The following is a 23,253-nucleotide window of genomic DNA, read 5'->3' as shown; positions in this document are numbered from 1 at the left end:
GCAGAGTGTTGGCAACTTTTACACACTTTGCACCTGAGCACTTGGTAACCCTGCTTTGGAACTTTACACAGCCACTTCATGGCTGAATTCCTGTGGCTCCTAACGCATTTGCACTTTGCATTAAAACCAGCTTATCGTGGAATATCTAAGAGGGTAGAATTTTCATCAGTTGACTTAGCAACCGATTTGTTTACCGCACTCAAATTTAGTGAGCTCTTTCGAATGACCCACTTTTTGACAAAATTCAGATTAAGAGGTGTGGCCTGATAGTTTTGTCCATCTAGTCCAGCGGTCCCCAACCTTTTTTGCACCACAGACCGGTTTAATGTCAGAGAATATTTTTACGGACCGGCCTTTATGGTGTCGTGGATAAATACAACAAAATAAAATGATACGACCAAGACAAAAACTGTGGTATTTTGTAAATATAATAATAAACGCAAATTCACTGTGTAATTGTGTAACTTATTAGCAGCGTCCTCCAGAAATGCGCCAACAACATTGAGAGTAACATCCTCCTCTCTGCCTCTTAATGCTCTCTGATCGCTATGGTAACGCGTAAATATTTCTTTCAAAATAAAACACAACTACAACACGGGAAAACACCCAGGGAAACCGAGCTAACGATAAAAACCCTGAAAACCATAAATTTCACACCCGAGCCTCAACTCTTGGGGCCCGGTACCAAATGACTCATTACGAATGACTCGACTAATTAGAAACATGAACAAATGCTAAAGTAATATTATACCTAACTAGGTGTAATAAAATATCCCAAATTATCCCATCACTTCCACTTACAAATAAATACAAGTAAAGCATGTAAGCCTAAACTTAAAGTAGGGATTTTGGTGTTAACAGATCCTCGTGCCAATTTGATTGGTTGTTACAAAGTTACCTCACCAAGCACCAGACATCCATGGATGTTGTTTGGTAAATTTGGTTTTCCAGTCAGCTTAACAACAATCAAATCTAAAGTAAAAGCTACATCTTAGGGTTAGAGACACAAGTAGTTGGTTTGAGAGTCTAACCCTTGTCAATATCGGCAAGAACGTTTATGTAGGCAGGTTTGTCAGAACTGGAAAGGCTCTCTAATCCTGTAAAGACTTTACTGATTAGTTTATGGCTTCAGTCAATCATTTTGGGTTATACTGAATTAAAAAAAAAATCGATTTCTAAAGGAGGGATATCTAGGGTGTGCTCACTAGCTGACACATTGCCCCGATACTGTGTGATTGTGAAATTTTACCTGGATGTATTGATTAAAATTAGTTACAAAAACCTTATTTGGCCAAATTTGTGTACACAAACGAAGAATTTGACTCCGTTTGACTTCCACTAATCAACTGATTAGTTGATTAAATGATTCACTTATCAATTAATTGTCTCAGCTAGCTAACTCCATTAGCTTCTGAGTTTAATTCTTTGTGCAACTTTAACCAAAGCTTCATCTCACAGTCGAGCATATGTTAGAGCTCATATAAATACACAGTATGCGTTGTTTATCACATTCGATGATTCTCCAATATTTACAGTTTTGGCAGCAGTGAATAAACTCCACACATGCTGAACCTACACTTCACTGCAGTGTGAATATAGGAACAGACTGTGGCAATATCCCATTCACTCTTTTAGATGCAGCTTTAATGGCAACTCCTCCAGCCTAAATCAGAGCAGAGTATCTCCGCAGTAGCAGATGCAGAAGTGGCTCAGAAAAAGAGGAGGCTGAGGTTCACTTGTGTGTGGGTGTAGAGCAGTACTGGCTGTAACTGCTATACCGAACAACATCGGCAAGTGGGAGGAACACCATGTGCGAGGGCGGGGAGGAGAGGGAGGAAGGAGAAGAGGGAAAAAAAAAAGAAAAGGAGAAGAGTTAAGGTGATGATGGCAGTCATATAGTGGAGTCTGGGTAAGGCTGAAGAGGTGTCTTTTTTTGTCTGCTTTGACACGCTGATCGCAGGAGTGTTACTGTCAAGGTTTAGAAGCAATGAGAGGCTGTGCTGTATCCACTGACAGTTTGATTCTGGCAATGAGACGCGTCTTTAAGGGATCCACTGACCCCATACGTGCCAATCTTGCACTGGATCATGCTGCTCAAGCTTTCTTTATGAAGGTTGTTTTTTTAGCTTTCCGTGTTTTTATGTTGGACTGACTACCTGCAGCTCAGATGAAGCACTGCATGATATAACTGCTTGCATTACTGACTTTTAAAAGTGTATCGCAAGTATGCAGCAGAAGTCTTAGTGAAGTCTTTTTTTCTAATACCGTTGCTCGGCAAAAGTGAGCCAGATTTGTCCTTGTGCGCAGTCTGCAAAAGCTTCTTAATGAATTTCAGTCCTACATTAATTAAAAATGAGTACTTTCAGGGCTTTTTTTTCTAAAGCTGTTAACGAAGCATTTCTTGTTTTCTAAAACACACAAACTCGAAGGTATATTCGAGGCTTAAAGAACAACGAGTCACAGAATTAAACCACCTGCTTAGTATTTTGTTGCTTCTCTGTTCTGCCAAAAAGAGCTCTGACCTCCTGATGCACACACAGAGGATCTCTGGGGGTGCCGGACTTTGGATCCATTAGGTAACATCAGGGGAACTCAGTGAATCAAGCTTGTTCTGATGCTTGATTGGTTTGGGACTAAGCGAGCTTTGTTGTGTTCCTTGAGTTGTTCCTGAGCAGACTTTTGAAACCATGGTAGCAACGTCCATCTTTTCTATACAGTCTATTAAATGTTACCTAACTCAGAAATGTTGCCCTAGTGGCCATTCAAGCATTTCCATACGGACATGCAGATATTACCCTCGCATGCAAACAGACAGTTTGTGTGTGTGTGTAAATGAGAAACTGATGTGTTGAGGGCCTCATTTCACATGAATTTATGATGCCCTGAAACCCGGGTTTTTTTTCTTGCAGCGAGCAGGGTAATTGGCATCCAAGCACACCTTTTAAAAGCACTAAGAAAAGTTATATTAAAGAAAGCTGGGAGGGAAAACAGGAGGAAGAGAAAAGAGGGAGAGAGATAGTGACAGAAAGGAGGGATAGCAGGAAAGGAAAAAAAGGGAAGGGAACTAAAGGCTTGCTAGTCGCACATGACATGGACAAGACCTGATCATTAGGCAGCCTGGCAGGGAGCCTTTGATGTGCTTCACACATCCTGAGCGGGCAAGCAGACCACCGGACATTAAAATAATAGCCACCACCCACAAGGGACAAGCCGCCTCTCATAAACAAGAGACGCACTTGCATCGGCACACTCACATGTGATTCACATGAAGGGCAGAGACACCCGCGTATGATGGTAAATGGAAAGCAGCCGCACGTGCAGTACAGACAGAGAAAGGTGCACGCGTGCTTCAGCAGCATCTCAGCGTGAAAAAACACAAAATAACTCAGAACGGCCACAACAGAAATGTTACGCACGCCCGAGAAGGCAAACAAAGAGTGATTTACTGTGCATGTCCTTTTCAGACCCAGCGTGGCACTTCCTCATGAGCATAACTTCTGTGAGAAATTACATTATTACTAAATGTCACACAGCTTTTATTTCTGAGGCTCCGGAGAAGCCGCCTCTCTCGATGTGTCCCCTCTGACCAGATTATATGGTCGCTGGTTTGGAAACGTTCATAAACACTCTGTGTTCCGGCGTAAATGTACACATTCAGTAACAGTCTGATTCATTTTGGACCTCAGTGGATGGGCGACGTGTCAAATCAAAGTTCATGGAATACGACTGAAATGAGGATTACTTGTTAAAATAACTCCTCTACAGCGATCTGACACACATGAATTAGAACATGAAATGTGATACGGTAAATCCTTCATATACATTGACTTTACAAGTTGCCTTAACCTGTCATTTTGCCTTCTAACTATCCTGAAACTCTTCCTCAGTGTTTCTTGTCATCCACATTTCATTAGAGGTTAAAGGTCATTAGATGATAAATAAGGTCTGAGATCTGCTGGCTCGTGGCAATCTGTTTATGCTTCGTGTTTCTGAAAGGGAAAAAAATCAGCCGACATATCGGACTATCACATTATTTGAATCACTGAATATCGGCTGGGCTCTAGCAGCAGGATGCTTTGTAGTGCAGAGGGAGATTTTAGCCCACAGAGAGTGAATATAGTAGGGCGTAACAGTATTAAAGTAACATCCTCATCCTCAAGTGTTTGTCACTGTATTGTGATGACAGTGAATGAAGCTATACAAATAATTCAGAAAATGTTGATACAACTTTTATGTTAAGATACAATTTTCTTTCAAACCTACATCAATTTAGTTGTTTCAACATGAGCGATTTCTGAAAGGAACAACATTTTAGATCAGATCTGCAAACAGCTGTGTGACTGTTTAATATCATTTTTGTCCTATCTTCCTCCCCTCAATCCCAGCTGTTCAGTTGGCTGCCTTGCCAGAGTCTGGTTCTGCCAGAGGTTTGTTTCCTGTTAAAAGGGAGTTTTTTCTTTCCACTGTCACCAAGTGGTCACTCATAGGGGGTTGCCTAGTTGCTTGGGCTTTCTCCCCATTATTTTAGGGTCTTTACCTTACACTATGAAGCATCTTGAAATGATTGCTGTTGTGGTTTGGGGCTATATAAATCATATCGTAACTATCTATATAAAACTGAATTGAAACTGAAGTTTTCATAAATAATAACTACAAACTTAGACATTCATGTCTTTAATTATGACTATTTATTATTATTGTATTTGAAACCAATTTTTCAGGGGCTTCACAATCAGACTGCTGCAATCACACTGACTTGATAAGAGTCTTCAGCTACATTTCCTACTGATAGCACAATAACTGAACCATTACATACATTAAACTTCACCTCTCTGGGTCAAGAACTGCCAGAAGTGGGCATGATATACTTTCTAATTTACCACATGTCCCGCTTAAGCACCATTCCAACAAGCTCGCGTTGCCTACTGCTGCATGAGGGATACTTCAAAGACAGCGCATTTCCTCATTTCAATCCAATTAAAAGCACCAATAAATATATTATATCTGTTGATATAAGATCAACAGACATTTTGGCATGTTTGCTGCAGAAATTGATGGAATAATCAGCTCCCGAAAACAGGCCAGTGCATGAAATGGACAATATGATCTAAAATGTCACATCCCCTAGTTAGCCTCACCGTGCATTATTCCCAGAGGTAATCCAGCTGATGAAGCATTTACCTGTGGAAAAGACTACGTTCTTGGACACCAGCTTGTAATCGACAATGGAGAACTGAGGCAGCTCAATCCGTGTCACCCCCGTCACAGCCGACTCGCCTCCCTTCCAGTAGAACTCGATGTCGTCTGTGGTGTAGCCATCTGTAGAAGAAGACGCGCGCAGACACACACACATGCACACCAAGGTGTAACCATCTGTCTAACCATCACTGGAGACCAAGATATGCAGTGTTGCTGATCATCCAACTGGGCTGTCATTTGGGAAGGAAATAAAAAAACACTTTTGAAGTTGTTTCCAAGTACCAGGCGCTTTTCTGGAGGCAAGTCATTTAATAGCTTTGCTTGGGGTTTGGAAAATGTCAGAAGAATTATAAAATAGACATGTCCAGTGCCATTAGCAGATCTTGCTTTAGTATTTTTGTGGGGATGATACCAAAAGCAATATAAATACAAACATCTACAATGTGCTTTGTTCTTACTCTAGCCGAGACATTGGCTCTAACTAGCCTTAAACTCTATGTGTTCCTGATAAGCCTAATCCTATCCTGCCGTATTGTTGGCATGCCAGGTGTAAATCAGTGCCCAATCAGAAGGCTAACATGAAACCAAGCGGTGCCCTGAGGATGTCTGTAAAGGACGAGCAGAGACACTCACTGCTGCTAAGTGATACAGCATTCAAACGCTGAGGAGTTCTAACAAATAAATATGTGAAATGTCAAACTTAAATCTGCTCGAATCAATATTTTTATATCAACATAACACGTGTAATGGCATCCCAGTCATTCGTAATAACACACCCTACAGAAAGATGGGATGCCCTGTCTGTAACGAGCCCTTTGGTGTCTTTCAGCTCATTGTTTTGGCCCACGCCATCACTGTTTCGTGTCACTGTTTCTTATCAGCCTTGTTTCCAGCCACAATGGCCTGCTCGCTATCAGCACAAAACAGAACAGGGCCAAAGTCATTTGCAGCATTTAGCAGCTAAATGGCCAGATATAACCTAATCTAACCTAACCTTGTTACTCTAAGTCAGTTGGTGATTCCTAATTGGCTGTAGGTGTGAATGTGAGTGTGAATTTCCCTCCACCTCTACATGCTCGCCCTATATAGGCTGGATAGGCTCCGGCACACTGGACCCTGAAATGGATAAGTAAACTGATTGTTAACAAAATATATCCAATCGGCCAATCGCATGACAGCAACTCAACACATTTAGGCATGTAGACATAGTCAAGACAACTTGCTGAGCTGATTGTGAGCACAGAATGAAGAAGAGAGATTAATTTACAGTAAGTGACTTTGAATTTTGCACGGCTGTTGGTGTCTCACCGACTGATCTCAGTACTTCAGAAACTGCTGAGATTTTTCTACACAATGATGAATGATCCGAAAAAGAGAAAACATCGACTGAGGGCTAAGTGTTTTGCACTATCATGTCAATATGGACCAATATGGAATGTTTCCAGCACTTTGCTGAATTTGTGCCACAAGAAAGGCAGCTCTGAAGGCAAAATAGGGTTCAGCCTGAAACTAGCTAGGTGTACCTATTAAATAGGCCAATGGGTGTGTGTCCCAAGAGCTAAAAATAGAGCGAATACTAGATTTACATTGATTAGGTGACCAATAAATGAATGCTTACCATATACTTATCACTTTTATTTTTAAATGACTCGCCCTCAGGTTGATGCCTTGGCCTGCTGTTTGTCTATATTCCTGTTTTGCATTTATAGCTCTTTTTATTGCTTGTTTAAAAAAAAATATCTCTGCATGCAGAACAATAACCCCTGTGTTGTTCTGCATAACTGACACAGATTATGTAGACGTAGTTCAATATTAGATTTGCTACAGTAGAACCAGTAAGCAACCAGAGGAAAATGCATGACAGAGGGTAAAGTCTTGCACAGACTCCTTTTTCTTTTTGAGGTTTTCTTTTATAGTCTCCAAAAGTAATTGTTATTTTGTCATCAATGTTACTTCATTACATCCACCAGGTTACTGACGAACTACTGAGGAGTTGTGTTAGGGTTGAATTTTAGCAGCAGGTTTCAGAAACTAGATGCTGTTACTTTTCAAAACAACTTTCCTACATGCATTTTAACCTTACAGTACTTCTGTTATAAGATTTACATTTGTAAAATAGGTGAAAATTCCATTTATGGAGGTAGAATTGAGCCTGAAACTATTCCTACCCTAAGTAGCACATGGCAACCTGGTGGATCTTTACGAGGTTAAATAAGGTGCAAACATTTGCAAAAGAAAGCATGACTTCTAACTAAATAACTGCACTAGATTGGTCTTTTAAACTGTCCCAAATCTTTATAGAAGTATAATATTGAATGAAATTAGCTAAGTATTTGTCATAGTCATATATACTACCCTCATCCATCTGGTACAGATTTAAAAGAAAGGCTACAGAACACAGAAGAGAAACACACACACACAACCGCTGCTGTACCTCAGGTTGCGCATTCTTTCATGCATCTGTAACATTTCACACATGAGACACTCTGCCTGTGCGCCGCTGTTGATCTGTCAAGCCCACAAGGCATTAGGCCTGTCTACTCACAGCTCTCTATCTCCAGAGTGCAGTTCTGTTCATCCAGAGGATACCTCCTGAGATCCATCATACATGCTGCTGTTGTAGTTATCCTGAAAAAGAAGGCATGGGGGGAGAGGGTATATTTTAGTTAACACATGTGATTTACTAAAATTGTTTTGAAAGACGGATCGGAAGGAGAGTGAAGATGTAAGGGATTTGAGGTGTTTTAAAAATAGCAATGCAGGTAAGCAGTTACCTAACAGAATAAGGGACTGCGGGAATACAATTAGATTACAGCATTAAGGTGAAAGCACTTGTCTTCACCTATCATCTTTAAAGGAAACCAAACGTCCATTTGCCTTTTCAACCTGTCCCTCAGCTGGTTTCATATTACTGGAGACTACTGGCATTGTCATCTTAAAATAAGATTATAGCACCACCTCCTAGTTAAAATGCTGACTGTGTAACTGTATACCTAATTAGACTATAGATCATACAAGACAAGCAACGAACATGTTTGCTTTTGAAACATTTTGTGCTCCCCTTTCACCAAAACTGGCCGCCCTCCATCCTGCGATCAAGTAAAAATTTGTAAAAATAAAAATGATATTAAGGAAATGCATCCTGGCATTGAGTTCAGTCCCTGTTCAACTGAACTGGGTCATGAGGAGGTATCTGTGCCTTTTGTTTATCAGATGTGCGAGCTCAAACGACTGATAATCAGACAGTTAAAAAAAGCAGCAAAGTGAAATGCAAATTCAAAATGATTTAGGCTAAGTCTGGCCTGATTAAAAGCTGGCTGCTTGGCAGTTAGCCACTGGATGTATTCACTGAGCAAAGACTGAGATGAGGCTCCATTATGTGATATTATTATGCAGCAAAAATTACAGCAACATAATAAGAGGTCTTCAACAGTAACATTAACAGTAAGCATTACCACACATATTATAGATTATATGGACTTCCAACACATTTTCCAATACATTACACAGATTATCAATATCACTGAAGCTTCTCTGCTACCTTATCTCTTCATTTCATTATGGTAACAACAAGAAAAAAAAACTACCTACACTGTATTGATTAGCAGTTAAAAAAATTAGTTGATTTACATTAAATCATTAAAGTAACAGTTTTTAAATTAGAACATATTGAAAATCCATGGATTTGGGGACATTGGAGTCGAAGGTGTTTAATCAAAAAAAAAAAATTCATATGAATAAGATGATATATAAAAGGCATAAATTGGAATATAAATTACAGCCTCAAAATCCAACTGATTATCAGAAAATGTCATTTGATAAATTAAACCTGAAATAATTGCATTTGGTTGTGGGTCAGTTTTAATCTTTTTTTTTTTTCCATGCCACTCTGTCTAATGAAAGCCAGGTCAGAAACAAATATCATACACTGTACCAATTAGCGCGTGTTAGCTAATATAACCCAGTGACATGAAGTCCATTCTGAAATAACCAAATGCCTGTGGTACGGCTTTTTACTTATTTATTATTCATTACTGCATTTATCAAAAACACAAAAATTGTTGCAGTGTCTCTTTTTATTTGGCATACAGCTAACTACCTAGCTAGCTAACTAGCTAGTCTGAGCTGTGGGCTTGTATTGAGCAAAAGAGAGTCCAATTGCTGATTTGACCAAATTTTCAAAAGACTCTACAGTAGCATGTGAACAGTCGCAAGGAAACTATTGCTTCAGCTGGACAAACTAACACATGCAGCTAAATTCAGCCAACAAAGACTCAATGCACAATTTAACCCCATCAAAAATTCATGTAAAGGTACAGGAGAAGTCATACGTTTGTATGACTTCTCCTGTACCTTTACATGAAGGTACAGGAGACATTGGTATAGCTTTTGGGTTAGAAAAATAAACCAATGCAGAACTTTACCAGATGGCTGCTGACCTATGTAAACACTTTCATTAAGTTATGGGCTCATTCACTCATTCTGGGTCATACAGAATAAAAAATTAAATCTGTATTTAAATCTCAATCACGCTGTGTTTCAAACAGCAGGATTATCCCTGGTACTCTGAGTGTTCGGTATCATGGTCAGACCTGCCCCTCCTTGTCACACTGGATTTTTTAAACCAAAACAGCAACAACAGAACCCTCATTTCAAGGTTTCAAAATGATACTTCAGAAACCAGTTTATAACTTCAAGGTATAGCTGGGTCAATCCTTAATACCATCTATTTGAGTAACAAGTAATGTTAAGCTAACAGTACTCTTGTGTCCTCGAGTAGTCTGTATTCAATGCAAATTCAATTGCTAGCCTATTATCTTACTACTACAGTATCCCAAAGAGGTTAGTAAGGAAGCTAACATTAACTTGTAGAAAAGCTCTTCTGAAAAGTGAGTAACTCTTTGACTGTATCTTGTGTCAGAGTGAATGGGATCCTGTGAAACTAAAGCCCGAAATTGTACAGTTCAGTTTTTATCATTTTACCAAAACTGTTCCAGGTTTTGACTGTAGTACAATACGAATCTGTATTCTGCATTTGGGGCACCACAAGCTGCTATCAGGAGGGCTGAGTGTGTGATTTGTGTTAAATGACTGGTAGTGGCACATTTTTTACCTTTCATTTAATCTTTCCAGCTTTATTTTGAGCCTTAGTTTTCAGCTATTTGCGTGCATGGAAGCTCGTGTGTTGGCATGAATGTCTGACCATATGGTTGATTATGTGTACATATGTTTGAACATGTATACTTATCTTTAACATGTGGCTTTTAACTGTAAAGCAATTTGTAACTCTGTGTTTTACAAAAAAAAATTGCTGCACAAATATAAAGAATATTTGAACATTTTTATTATTATTTTTTATTAACATTACTTCAGGCACACATCTTATCAGGAAACTGCTGCTTAAGACATTCATAAAATCTATTTATTTATTTTCTCTAATTGGACATATTTTGGATACTATATTTGTGAAGACTAAAATAAATGTGGGCTTTTTTTGTCAAAGAGGACCATCTGGCTAATGCCCCCTAATGTACCCTCAGTTAAATTACAGACAGTTTCTGTAAAATGCAATTAATAGACCATATTTGCAAAAATGACAAATAAAAATAATATAAACAGCATTGTGGCAAAATGCAACTTACAATGTAAATACAAACTGATTTTGAGAGCTTAAAATTGTATTTTTTGCTGCTTTCCCTAATAAACAGCAAACACACAAATACAGAGTGGCTGCCTTGAAACCACGATAAAAATCTGCATTCAACATATCACTCAGCTCTACCTGGCATTCATTTATGTAACAGCTCATATCACAAACACCACGTCACACGTCTCCCTCTCCTTTTGATCTCTTAAAGCACTGAGAGGTCTATAAGTAGTCCACAGGGCTAAATGCTATGAACTCCACTTGCATAATCAAGCATAGCTGCTTGACTATAAAGTATGAACACTGACACATGCAAATGCAAATGTGCAAGTGCACACACACACACACACACACACACGCACACGCACACACAGACACACACACACACGTTTTTGCTTTGCTCTAATAATTCAAAGCTTGCATCCATAATAACAGGTCACACTAGCTCTTCTGAACCTGCTTGTCAAAAAGATCAATGGAAATTCAAAACAAGGGCTTTATGAAACAAACATCAAACAATAGCTGAAGGCTGAACTTTGCATTGTGGATCATGTCTAACCTGTCCGCACTTCTTGCCGTAGATGAACTCTAACGGCAGCCCTCTTTAAAAATAAAATAATAATAATGCTAACACTGACATGCCCTTCAGCATGACACAAAATCCTCTCAGCTGCTGCAGGACTGTGCCAAAACAAGGCTTTGAACACAAAATTCTTTGGCTCTGAAAAACATTAGGGAATATTTTTGACCCTGATCATCCTTTTGTTGCTTTTTGCGTGATAAGTGTTGCTTATTTGCAGGGTCCAGAAATTGTCCAGAACAGCTTTCATGGTTACTGTTGACTTTGTGAGTTTGATTTTGATTCAATTTACTTCCTGTTTTATTTTGAAGGTTAGAACCCATGTGATTTTCTGTGATTGCACTATCATTTGTTCTTTCCCTTGGTAGGGTCTGATTACGTTCACCTGTTCCTTATTACCCTTCTCTCCCCTTGTCAGGTTGTGCTCTCTTCTCACTCTTGTTCTCAGGTCTTCTCTATTTTTGGATTTGGGATTTTAATAAACCTGCCTTATGCAGTTCTTATTATTATTTTTCTGACTATATATAATCATAGGAACTTTTCATCATTTCATTTATCTAAATATAGAGGCTCATTTTAAGAAAAATTATTTTGAAGGATAAGGTTGCTGTCACTCTGTATTTTCCTCTATTTCTCAACAAATGAAATAAAATGACCAAAATCAACAATGCTTTAGAGTGTATTGTATTACTTTTAGACTGCTTAACTTTGTCTCTGAAACTCTAAGCTCTACTTTTGATGAAAGTATGTGTCACAAAAGATTAGTAGAATTTGTAAATGTAATATATAAAAACCTCAATAATCTCCTTAAACTCTAAAATAGTAGTATTTGCAAGGGACTATTTTTAAGTGGAGGATTAAGTGTTCTTGTGAGTGTTTACTGCAGCATAATGGTGTATGTGGGATTCAAAATAAACTGCAGTGCACATTTATGGTAATCAAGGCAGGTGTCATGCAGTGCAACAGCGTGGTTCTCTGATATGTTTTTAATTGTTTGGGGCCTCAACGACACTTAATGGCACCAAGGATTAAACTATATGAAACTTTAGCTATATAGCAAGTCAAGTGGGATCAAGTTTGCATAAGCTGTGGATTTGATAACAATAGTAAAATGACATTGTTGTTAGAGCGAGAAACTGAGGCGGGTGCGTAAGGGGAATATTCACTGCTAACAAAACTAGAAGGAGCCCTTTTTTATTCATAACATCAACTCAGTTAAACTTCTGGAATATCGATCTGGTCAGTTAAGGAGAGGGGGTTGTTAATTAGTTACAACTGTACTGGCGTTGATTAAATTAACAACAGGTGCACCAAAGGGGCAACAATGAGACAACCCTGAACACAGGAATGGTTTTACAGCCACTGACATTTTTCCGCTCCTCATCTTTTCTGACTGTTTTTTCATTAGTTTTGCATTTAGCTAGGGTCAGTCTCTCTGCTGGTAGCATGAGGCGATACCTGGACCCTACAGAGTTTGCACAGGTAGTCCAACTCCTGGAGGATGGCACATCATTACTTGTCGTTGTCAGAAGACTTACTATGTCTCAAAGCACAGTCTCAGGAGGAGACTGGAGATTTCATAAGACAGGCAGTTACTCTGGAGCTAGACTGTAGAATGTCCTTAACCCATCACCCGGACTGGTATCTTCTTCTTTGTGCAAAGATGGACAGGATGAGCAGTGCCAGAACCCTACAAAATGACCTTCAGCAGGCCACTGGTGTTAATATCGCTGACTAAGCAATCAGAAACAGACTTCATGAAGGTCTCAGGCCAACGTCCACTAAAGGACGTTGGCCTGAGGGACCAACGTCCTTTAGTGGGCCTTATTCTCACTGCCCAGCACTGTGGTGCCAGATTGGCATTTGCCATAGAATAGTATAACTGGCAGATTCTGGCCACTTGTCACCAATGAGAGCAGTTTCACCCTGAACACCAGGCTGATGTCACAACACCCTGACTGCAATTAGGTATCAGGATGAAATCCTTGAACCGACTGTTAGACCCTGTGCTGGTGCAGTGGGTCCTGGGTTACTCTGGGTGCACAACAATGCCCAGTCTCATGTGGTGAGAGTAGGCAGGGACTCAAGATTACCACTGACTCTCATGTTCATCCGACCTAAATTCAATAGAACAGCTCTGTGACATTATGTTTCAGTCCATCCAACACTGCCAAGTTGCACCTCAGATTGTCCAGGAACTCAGTGAGCCCTGGTCCAGATCTGGTTGGAGATCTCCCAGAACACCATCCATTGTCTGGTATGCATACAAGCATGTGGGTCCATACAAACTACTGAGAACCATTTTGAGTTGCAACAAGGAAATTTTGGCAAAATGAACCACCATTTTTTTTGTAGTTGCAAGGAGGTTGCCGTCCTATTTTTACTCTAGTGTGACTGAGTCATAAGATAATGTACAACATGGAATCCTGAGAATGCTAACATGTAGCCCAGTCAAAAGTCCCACTGTCTCATTAAGAAGAAGACCTGAGAAGATAATGCGGTGACAAGCAGAACACACCTGAGTCCATAGAGAACAGTCCCATCTGGATGCAGGCGGATCATGCGGTTTTTGACTGTGACTCCATGGACGAAAGACTTCTTGTCATTGAGAAAGTAGGTGTCGGGGACCCAGAGCTGGTCAGCAACCCTGTTGTCAAGTGTCAGGTTGAGAGGGATTCCCACATAGGCCAGGCGCTTGTCCCTCCAATACTGCTGGAAATACATAGTCAATGTGTAGTCCTGTGGATAGAAAAAGAAAACACAATAAAAAGTGGGTACATCTTATTGTTACATTTTATACAGGCAATCACTTCAGGTTTTCTTTCACAGGAAACAGCAGACATTAAAAAGCAACATGAACAGCTTTTGAAGGAGTGTGGGCCAACTGGTTCACACACACACTCTAGCCAAATTCTCTCAAGTGCCTTTGCCCTGTCTTTTGCAGTACAGTAACCAACACAGTAATGTGCCATTGTACAACAGTGTGTGGGAAGGCTGACTCATGTAGCTGCAGCTTTATTGAAAAAAAATCAAAGAAAATTTCACCTGATCTTCAACTAATTTTTCTCCCGTGGTTGAGCATTCCTCATATAGGCACAGTGATTCACAAAACCTCCAAGTTGACCTATAACAACAGCCCAGAAGCTTTTTAAACATACGTTCCCTTTCATTAAATTCAAATGGGGTGACACTTAGGCTGTTAAAACACAGTGAATTATTGTCAGCTCTGTTCCAGTGGCTGTTTTTCTCTCAACGTGCTTTAGTTGAATGCAGCTCTGTTAGTCTTCTGTTATTCTCCATAGGCGAAGGAAATGGAAACACATGCTTTAAGTAACACTTTATTGTTCTATCCTCTAAGGTCAGTGCTTATTTGTTAGTCTAATAGGCATTTTGCAATTACCCAAATGCAATCAAAATCAAAAAGAACTTTATCTCTAGGGTTGCACTGCAGTATGCAAGGTTTTTGAAGTTCTTTTACGTCGCTTTAACTATATTAGCAGATCAAGTTTGCTGTTAAAATATATCACGTACACTGTCTTACAAATAAGATGAATTTATAATGCATACTTGTTCAATCAAGTATGCAAACAAGGTTGTGTTTGTTTCAGCATACACAGTCTGGTATGATCACTAGATTTTGGTGGTACAGTGATTATATTTCACTAGCTTTTACTCCTCCTTTTGTAGGTGCACTGTGTGTCAACATTTCCTGCTGCATGATTAGAGTTAAGTAAGTTTAGTCTTAATTTTATTTGAACTGGAGGTCCATTTGCTAGGCCTATATTAGTACTAGTAAACCTTTATCGTTTTCTGAGTTTTGTTTTCTGTGATTTATCTACTTTTAGTCCAATTTTGAGTTTAGCCCAAATCAGACATTGTACTCATAACTATAGGCTAGTTTTTAACAACTGGAATAAGCTCTAGTTTATGCTAAGTAGAAAATGTCAGTATGCCAGTACACCAATATGGTGAACCAAGTATCCAGCATTAGCATTTATAGCACTGTCAAGATTAATGTGCTAGCATGCTGCCGTTTTTTGCTAATTAGCCTAAAGTGCAAGCTAGGCTAGCTACGGACAGCCTTAAAAAAGTTGATAACATAACAAACATCTTTGTCTGGATAAATACTGGGAAATTATTTTTTTAATCACTGTCAGTATTAATCTATGATTATTATCAGAAGAAAATGTCATATAATATAAATCAGCGGTAAGTGCATGTTCAATAAATACACATTGTTTCTCAAGTTTATGAGTAATCATGTTAAAAAAAAACCAAAAAAAAAAAAACCAGTTCTCTGTTCTCTGAAAAAAAAAAAGCCACAAACTCAAACGAAATCTCACTCTGTGACTAGGTTTTGCAGCATTTGCATATACTGAAGTGTTTATGTAATAGTAGTCCTTGTGTCTTTCTGTATAAACCTCACCATCTGGCACACAAGTCAAACAATTACTGGCAAGAAGTACTTAAAGCCCAGCCATGGGTACACTCATAGCCCTGCGAAAATCCAACATTTAAATACTGTTGTGTAAGTAAATATTTTTGTTTTGCTTTGATTCAAGCCGTATTTGACCAGTGCAGAAGCAGCAGCAACGATAGAGGACAGAGCCCCTCCCTCCCTCCACATCACATAATCCACTTAACCAAGCTAACAGTCCCTCTCCTCTATTTCTGTTTTCTCTCTGTGTTTCTGCACCTCTCCCCCCTTTCTCTCTGTCTCTCTCTCACTCTCTCTTTCTCGGGGCAATGCCATGATCTTCCCTCTTTACCCGCTGTGACGTTGTAATGAAACCAGCCAGCACCAATCTGGCACTGGTAGAGGCACACATGTCCGTGTGGTGCTGCAGTTTTCAGGTTTACCGAATGGCAACAACAAGAAAAAACAAAACAAAACAAAAAAACACGATTATAACCGTCCAGTGTGATGAGCACAGCTTTCCAAAATGTTCATGTGTGACAGAACTGTTACATAACCCAAGTAGTTGTTTGTCTCTTTGCAAGCGCCTGAAACACTGTGTTACTAATGCATACAAAATGCTCGAGGTTTTGCATTTTCATGACGAGGGGGGATCATACATTTATGCAAATTGAGGCGACTGACTTTGTGTTAAATGATTGCTTTCTTTTCACTTGCTCTTCACAGTTAGTAAATATGGTTTCCAGGTTTGGTTAGAACACAGAGATGTAAAAGTGAAGGGCTTAGTCAGCACAGGATACAGATTGGGCCCACAGCATGACAAGGAAAGCTCGATGGCTCTGAGCCATAAATGTATAGTGGTGGAACCAAGGCATCTTTGGTAGTCTCTCCTCTCAATATTGCCATATGATGGTTTTTACAAATTATGCGGCACAATCAGGTAGCAATGACTTTTTGCGGTATTACCATCTTTAAAACAAGCCCTTGCCAAGCACAGGATTCGGTGATTCTGTTTAAAGTATGGTATTTATATCTTTAAAATATTACTGTATCAAAAGTTGGAACAGATCTGAGAATTGCTTTACTTATTTATCATGCAGAAATATTGTTAAAAAAGGATTAATCTTTGTGTTTGTTTAGCGCCACATTCTTTTTAGCGTCTGTGAGGGAGCTCTGGTATGCTCATTCACAATTTCACATTTGTATTCTTGGACAATACTAGTGTAGCTTTGCTGTTTCACAGTTCAAAATAATCCTCGTTGATCTCATACTGGTCTGTGGTGAAGCCCTTCAGTTTATCCTCTGCCTGAAGCAAGCTGTTTTATTTCCCCTTCCTCTCCATTAAGCTAGCTTTCTCCTGATTGGTTCAAACATAAGAACAGTGGGTGCGTGGGGCACCTGTGCTCACAGCCAGAGCTGTGTGCCTGAGATGACCATAGCTTCTCTCACTGATATCAGCCATGAGCAGAAGAAACCAGTGCAAACTGAAAGCCTAGAAAAGTCTGAAGCCCAAGTTCCATGTTTAACATGAACGCCCACCAGTGTAATAGGAGTAAGGAGAACAAAGACGCCTTTTTAAAATGCAGCACATTTTATGTTTGCTTGAAGTCTGTATTCCAGATTGAAGATCAAGCAACAGTCATATAAAAGCAATGACTGCAAAAATAAGTTGCTTTAAATCGGCTCCCTAATTTTGGAACTGCTAAACAACTGTGTAAAAGGCATCTTTCACTAAGCAATTTAGATTTGTAGATTTCAAAAGCATGACAAAGTCTTCACCTGTTAACACATAATGGAACTGAACTCTAAAGTCTTATAATTTCTGAAATTATACCTGAAATTATAGCAGGTCTGTAAACTGGAACAAAGCCACGACCCTGTCCATAAGTGGTTAGTAGTATTTTTCTCAGTTAAATCGAACACACTAAAGAACAGAACCTTAAAAAAACTATAGTAAATACTCTGTATAATCTGGACTGTGCCATTTTACACTGAATACCAGGAGACATTTCAAAGCAGCCAAGCCTCTAATTTTAAGCCTTATCAGTCCCCAAATACATCATATAAAACAAATCACCAGTGGTCCAGTTCTTACAAAAGAGCGAACTATACATAGAAGCTAAAACTGCATTTTTCTCCAGTTTTAAACACTTTCACTTTAGCTTGATTTCTTTAGCCTCCAGAAGTTGCCATTTGATGCCGTTACAGCCGTTTAGACGATCTACCACTAAAATGCTCCTCCTTTGTTCTTGCAAGTGATGGTGGCACGAGGAGGAGGTGACAACAGGGTCTCAGAAACATGACGTCGGTATCTGTGACTACTTTCTCTTATTCCAGAGACGCACACAGCGCTGGCAGTTAAATATGCTGTCAGTGCTATGCTGCTGTATTTGCATTTAATCCTTTTTCAGTTACTTTAAATGACAGGAAAATAAATTCCTGTCATTTTTTAGGAACTTGTGACATAGAGGGCAATAAGTGTTATCAGTCAAAGTCCCATTAAAGTAGTCTACACAGCCTGATCCCAGCAGGTGGTGGAAATTAAATTTGCTGTATGAATCAGTACCATAGACGTTCCCCCTCCGTCTGCTCCATTACCGCCGTAACTTTAGCCTCCATCACTCCCAGTAAATGACGCCCTATCTCCTCCCCACCTCCCTGGGAGTAGTATCATGCATGAGGTTTCTATCTCCTGGCGGAGTGTCAGCAGGTGGGCAGCCCAGTGAGCACCTCGTAAGACATGAATGATTCACATCCATCGTGTAGCCTGTGCAAACACGCGGCCAAGGGATCCTCATCAATCTTGCATGGAGACAATCAAAATGAATATCAGATGAGGATGAGTACAGCTTTGCGTTACCTGCTCTGGAACAATATTTTCTGTGTGTTTTTTTTAATGCGTTTTTTTTTTTTTTAATTTTGTACTGGGACTACAAATTATGAATTATTGGCATGTCTCACAACACTTCAATTCCCACAACGCCGTGCTTTACCACTGTTGTTTGATTATTAGCGTATGTTTTCCACAGAGATAATGACAGTGACCAGTGGAAATGATTTCCAGCGAGCCTCAATTATTCAATTAGCCCGACTGGATAATCACTCCCAATTCAGGCTGTGTGAGAATTCAGATAAGCAACATTTTGGCTGTGAAATGACCCAGATTCAGCGTAATCTGTCTTTCTTGCTCTCTCTCTCTCTCTCTCTACAGCACTAGCATCTGAACTTTTATAGCATCTAGGAAATATGCTGTTTGTCACATGTCACTTACAGTCACTTGCATATGCTCCAATTAGCACATCACAGAGTGCAGCACAATAGAACAAAAGGAAAAAACAAACGTGCTAATAAACTGAAAAAGAGAAGACGGATCATTGTTCCATCTGACACTTATCGAAAGTGTCAGACTTCCCCATTGAAAAATAAATGACTCAAGTTTTCCCCCTGACTTAACTTCCCATTTTGGTGCACGAGAGGAAAAACGTTGGCATGATATGTAATCACTGTGTACTCCATATGAACCCCCGTACGGTAAAGCAATTTGAGTCAATTTGATGTATTTTTTTCGAGCTCCCCTGGGGGACGGCCCTGAGGCAGCGTACCACCGCAGTGCGGGGGAATCCCTCAGCGAGTTCCTATCCCCCTCCTCCTTCGACTGCCATAGAATGGTAAAAATAGCGCTGTCTCTAGCTCAAACACAGGGAGGTGATTGAATTGGACTTTTTCCTCTAAATGACAATTTTGCCCTGCAATTTATAGGATAATTTCCTCACTGTCTAATATCGTATGATGCATTACCTCATAACAAAAAAAGAGGGGAAGGACAAAGGGAAGAACGACGGAGAACAAATAATGTACAAACATTTTTCTCCCTTATGAACAGCCATTATGACTCTGCGCCACATACTGTACCTGCGTACAGATTGTTCTTGCTTTATTTATTGGTGTCTAGCAAATTGTTTCTCTTAAATTGATGAACAATTCAATGGAATCTGATATTTTAGACACTATTTGATCCATTTTTGCCCTTCCCAGCATCGTAATTTAGCTTTTTCTTTTGTTTTACTAAACGGGGTCCTACAAGTTTGCTGTATGCTTAAATAACAGATGTGGTTAAAGAAGGAAGCACTCAAGGGCAAAACCAGTTATTATCTGCCAGAGATTAGGTATTACATGTTAGGCCTGAATAGACAGGATATAAACATTAGCTTGTTATCTCCTGGTTCAGTCTAAATAATCTATGCATAAAAAGAAAGAGACAAAAGGACACATGAAGGAATGATTTGAAAAACTTTCTTCTTTTTGTAGCTTAAGAAGCGTCACAGTGCTGCAAATGTGCAAACTTTTACATTTTCTTGTATTTTGCATTTTCTCTGTGTGTGTAGTCACCTGGGCTCTATGTAGTAGGACCTGAACCTGTTTTCCACCAGATATCAGCTCGCAGACGATCTCCAGAGCACATCCAGCAAGTCGCAGTCCACGACTCTGCACTTGGACTGTCTAACGACAAGATTCTGAAAAATTAGCTAGTAGATCATTGATGAACACCACAGAGGGCCGTCAATGACTAGAAGGGGAGACACAACACACGACAGGGCCAAGGCTACCCATCTGGCAGTATCTGAACTTTCAAAATTAGAGCACCAGCAGATCTCTAAATAATAAAATGCTACATGCACCACAACCAGGACTGGCATTATTTTTAATATATCAAAACCAAGAATTAAATAAAACTTTATTCTTTATTTTTGTAACACTTTATTTCATTAAAAACATTAATTGGAAGACAATTATGCTAGCACTCATGTATCTGTTAAAGTCTAGTATTTTCCGACCACTACATTGATCAACCCAACCATAAATCATTAGGCTCCAGTCAAAGGGAACACCTTCTTCTTCACTGACCTCCCGCACATACTATATTTGTCCATAAAGCTTCTGATTGACTGTCACATCCCCTTCACTGAGTCCCACAATGGACTTCTACCCTTTAGAATGGCATTTTAGAAATTAGGCTTTATTCATGCCTTCATTAACAAGGTTAAAAAAACTAGCTATTAAAAACACAACTTTCCAAGTCAAGCAATCGAATCATACAAAACTAAAGAGATAAAATTGTAAATAATTCTGGCTAACAAATAGCAAGCTGTGTTAATCAATGGTGAGTTAATAAAAACCAAAATAGACAACTGATAACTGGATGAGCTCAGACAGCATTAGCATGAGACACTCTGAAGGCTTGAAGTTTGCATTTTGACTGCTGGTATCTTAGTTTCTGAGAACTGATATTCAAATATAGTTAGACAAGGAGGTACAATGCTAAGTTATCAACAAACACTACCCTTCATGAACTTTAGTATTGTAATATTACTGTAACCGTAATATTGTTACATCGTGAAACAATAAGTAGTCCTAATTAGTAACAGACTAATAAGCAAGCGAGTGCTGGGGGTGATAGTTCACCATGTTAACTTGTAGTTAAACTGTCAGTCACTGTGAAACACATTTCATCATATGGGCCACACCTTCAAATGGGTCAAACCAGTAAAACAATCACATAATAAACTATAAAACAGAAAAACTCTAGATGTTTTTTTTTTTTTAAAATGGAGACAATCACCTGGGCCATAGCAATAATTTTAACAAACCTGAAACAACATAGCCCACGTGACTTCACTGCAATTGTCAAGCCATCCAGTGGGTCAAACTAGACATTTTAGTGGACTATTTCTAGTCCCCACATATTATCTGGACCACATATTTGACACCCATTAAAAAATGTTTTTGAAAAACCAAAAAGAAAAGAGTCACTGTAGTTAGTGAGACGTGAAGCAGCAATGCAGCTGCTCTCTATTCTATCATCTCCTGTGATAACTATTGAAAATAGCAATTTAGAATTAGCATTGGGCTCAGATAGTTAGCCAAACCGTGCTACTGGCAAACAACTGATCTGCACAGCCAACCATTACTAGTGGCAAGTGAGTGGAGGTTGATAGTCCATTTTCAATCAAGTGAATTAATAAGACTCTGAAATGAAAATGAAATACTTTGTTGCTTCTTGCTATCTGCTTGTCTTCTATTGAAAGTTTAGCATTAGCATGAGGCACTGACAGCTAGCCAAATCATGTAGCTGCCAGACAGCAACTCAGAGATATTTTCACAACTTAATCATCAACACAACTGCCACTGTTACTAGAGGCGAGTTAGCAGAGGCTTTTATTTTCTTTGGATGAAAGCAAGGTATGCTGGGTTTTACTGGAGCTAGACTGGGGGCAGGAACCTTTATAGCCTATAAGCTATTGTATGCTTAGCATTAAATGACGCTGTTGAATATATTGTTTTGACTAAGAGAGCTTAAGACAAGTGTGACTTTTCATCAGTCTGGTTTGTAGCTTTTAATTCAATAAAAAACAAAGTGTAGTCATATCAGCAAAACTCTATCCTGCCTGCTTTAAATCTTATATAGCCTTTGCTATATCAATTACAGTGACCGTACTTAGGCTTTTGACTGATGACCTTTGCAATAATCAACATCATAAATCCAGCTCATAGTTTACCTGCCCTTTCTCATTTGCTACAACATAATGTCTGCTTGACTGGCAAAGAGAAAGGAAATGAAGCTGGCGCCTGTCAGATTCGAATTCCCCAAGCCCGGGCATTGAAGTGTCTATCTTAAAGGTGTATGCAAGTCTCAATGTTCTCCGGAAGGGACAGCCACCCCTCCTGAAATCACACATAAGACCAGGAAATGCCCGCTCTGCTTATTCTAAATCTTAGTGATCATCACTTCATCCTACAGTGCGCTCTCTCCCGAGGCCAATTACATTCCATCAGGCAGGAAGCCGGATGCCGGATAAAAGACATGGGGGTATATTAAGCCACACTCGAAGCACAAAGAAAAGATACGCTGTTGCTGCATAGCTAGACCTACATAAGATAATAATGATGACATAGTTAATGCATTGGCAACATCTGACTCCAAGATGTATTTTATGCAATAAGACATACAGTATATAGATGTGGTTGGCACAACAATCAGACCTTAGACCGGGTTGTGTGACTTAATTAATGTTAAGAAAACAGGAACTCCACAATTGACAACCAGAGAAACCTGTGAAATGTGAAGGCACTTGTCAAGGCAAACAAATCAAAAAGGCTCGTTGTGTTGCTGTTGCTGTTTAAAAAAAAATGGAAAAAAACAAACCGAGCAGGCAGCAGGAACATTTGGAGAAACAGCAATGGAGCTGGAGATCTTTTCACCTCTCCATAATGACAGGGTTTTTTTCTACTTTTCGACACCCACACGCAAGCGTGGGTGTATGGATGACTAGGTTGTTCAGCCTGTTACTGAAACTACATTCACAGTGCAGACTCTGACCATTTGTGCGTGCAGGGACCTGTACCTTCATT

At 39.4% G+C, this 23,253-nt stretch overlaps 1 protein-coding gene across 2 annotated transcripts in view; it reads right to left on the bottom strand.

Annotated features, from left to right (window-relative positions):
• LOC134620616 (gamma-aminobutyric acid receptor subunit beta-3-like) overlaps nucleotides 1-23,253 on the bottom strand; it is an 89,100-nt gene that overhangs the window by 19,804 nt on the left and 46,043 nt on the right. For both annotated transcript variants that reach the window (XM_063466840.1, XM_063466841.1), the window contains exons 5-7: nucleotides 13,945-14,165; nucleotides 7,745-7,827; nucleotides 5,182-5,319 (exon numbers count right to left, since the gene is read on the bottom strand). In XM_063466840.1, the coding sequence (XP_063322910.1) occupies nucleotides 5,182-5,319; nucleotides 7,745-7,827; nucleotides 13,945-14,165 (442 nt within the window). The remainder of the gene's footprint in view (nucleotides 1-5,181; nucleotides 5,320-7,744; nucleotides 7,828-13,944; nucleotides 14,166-23,253) is intronic.

This window comes from Pelmatolapia mariae, linkage group LG23 (assembly GCF_036321145.2).
Source record: "Pelmatolapia mariae isolate MD_Pm_ZW linkage group LG23, Pm_UMD_F_2, whole genome shotgun sequence".
Classification (NCBI taxonomy): Eukaryota; Metazoa; Chordata; class Actinopteri; order Cichliformes; family Cichlidae; genus Pelmatolapia; species Pelmatolapia mariae.
Note: the sequence above shows the minus strand (reverse complement) of the source record. Positions and strands in the feature narration are given on the sequence as shown.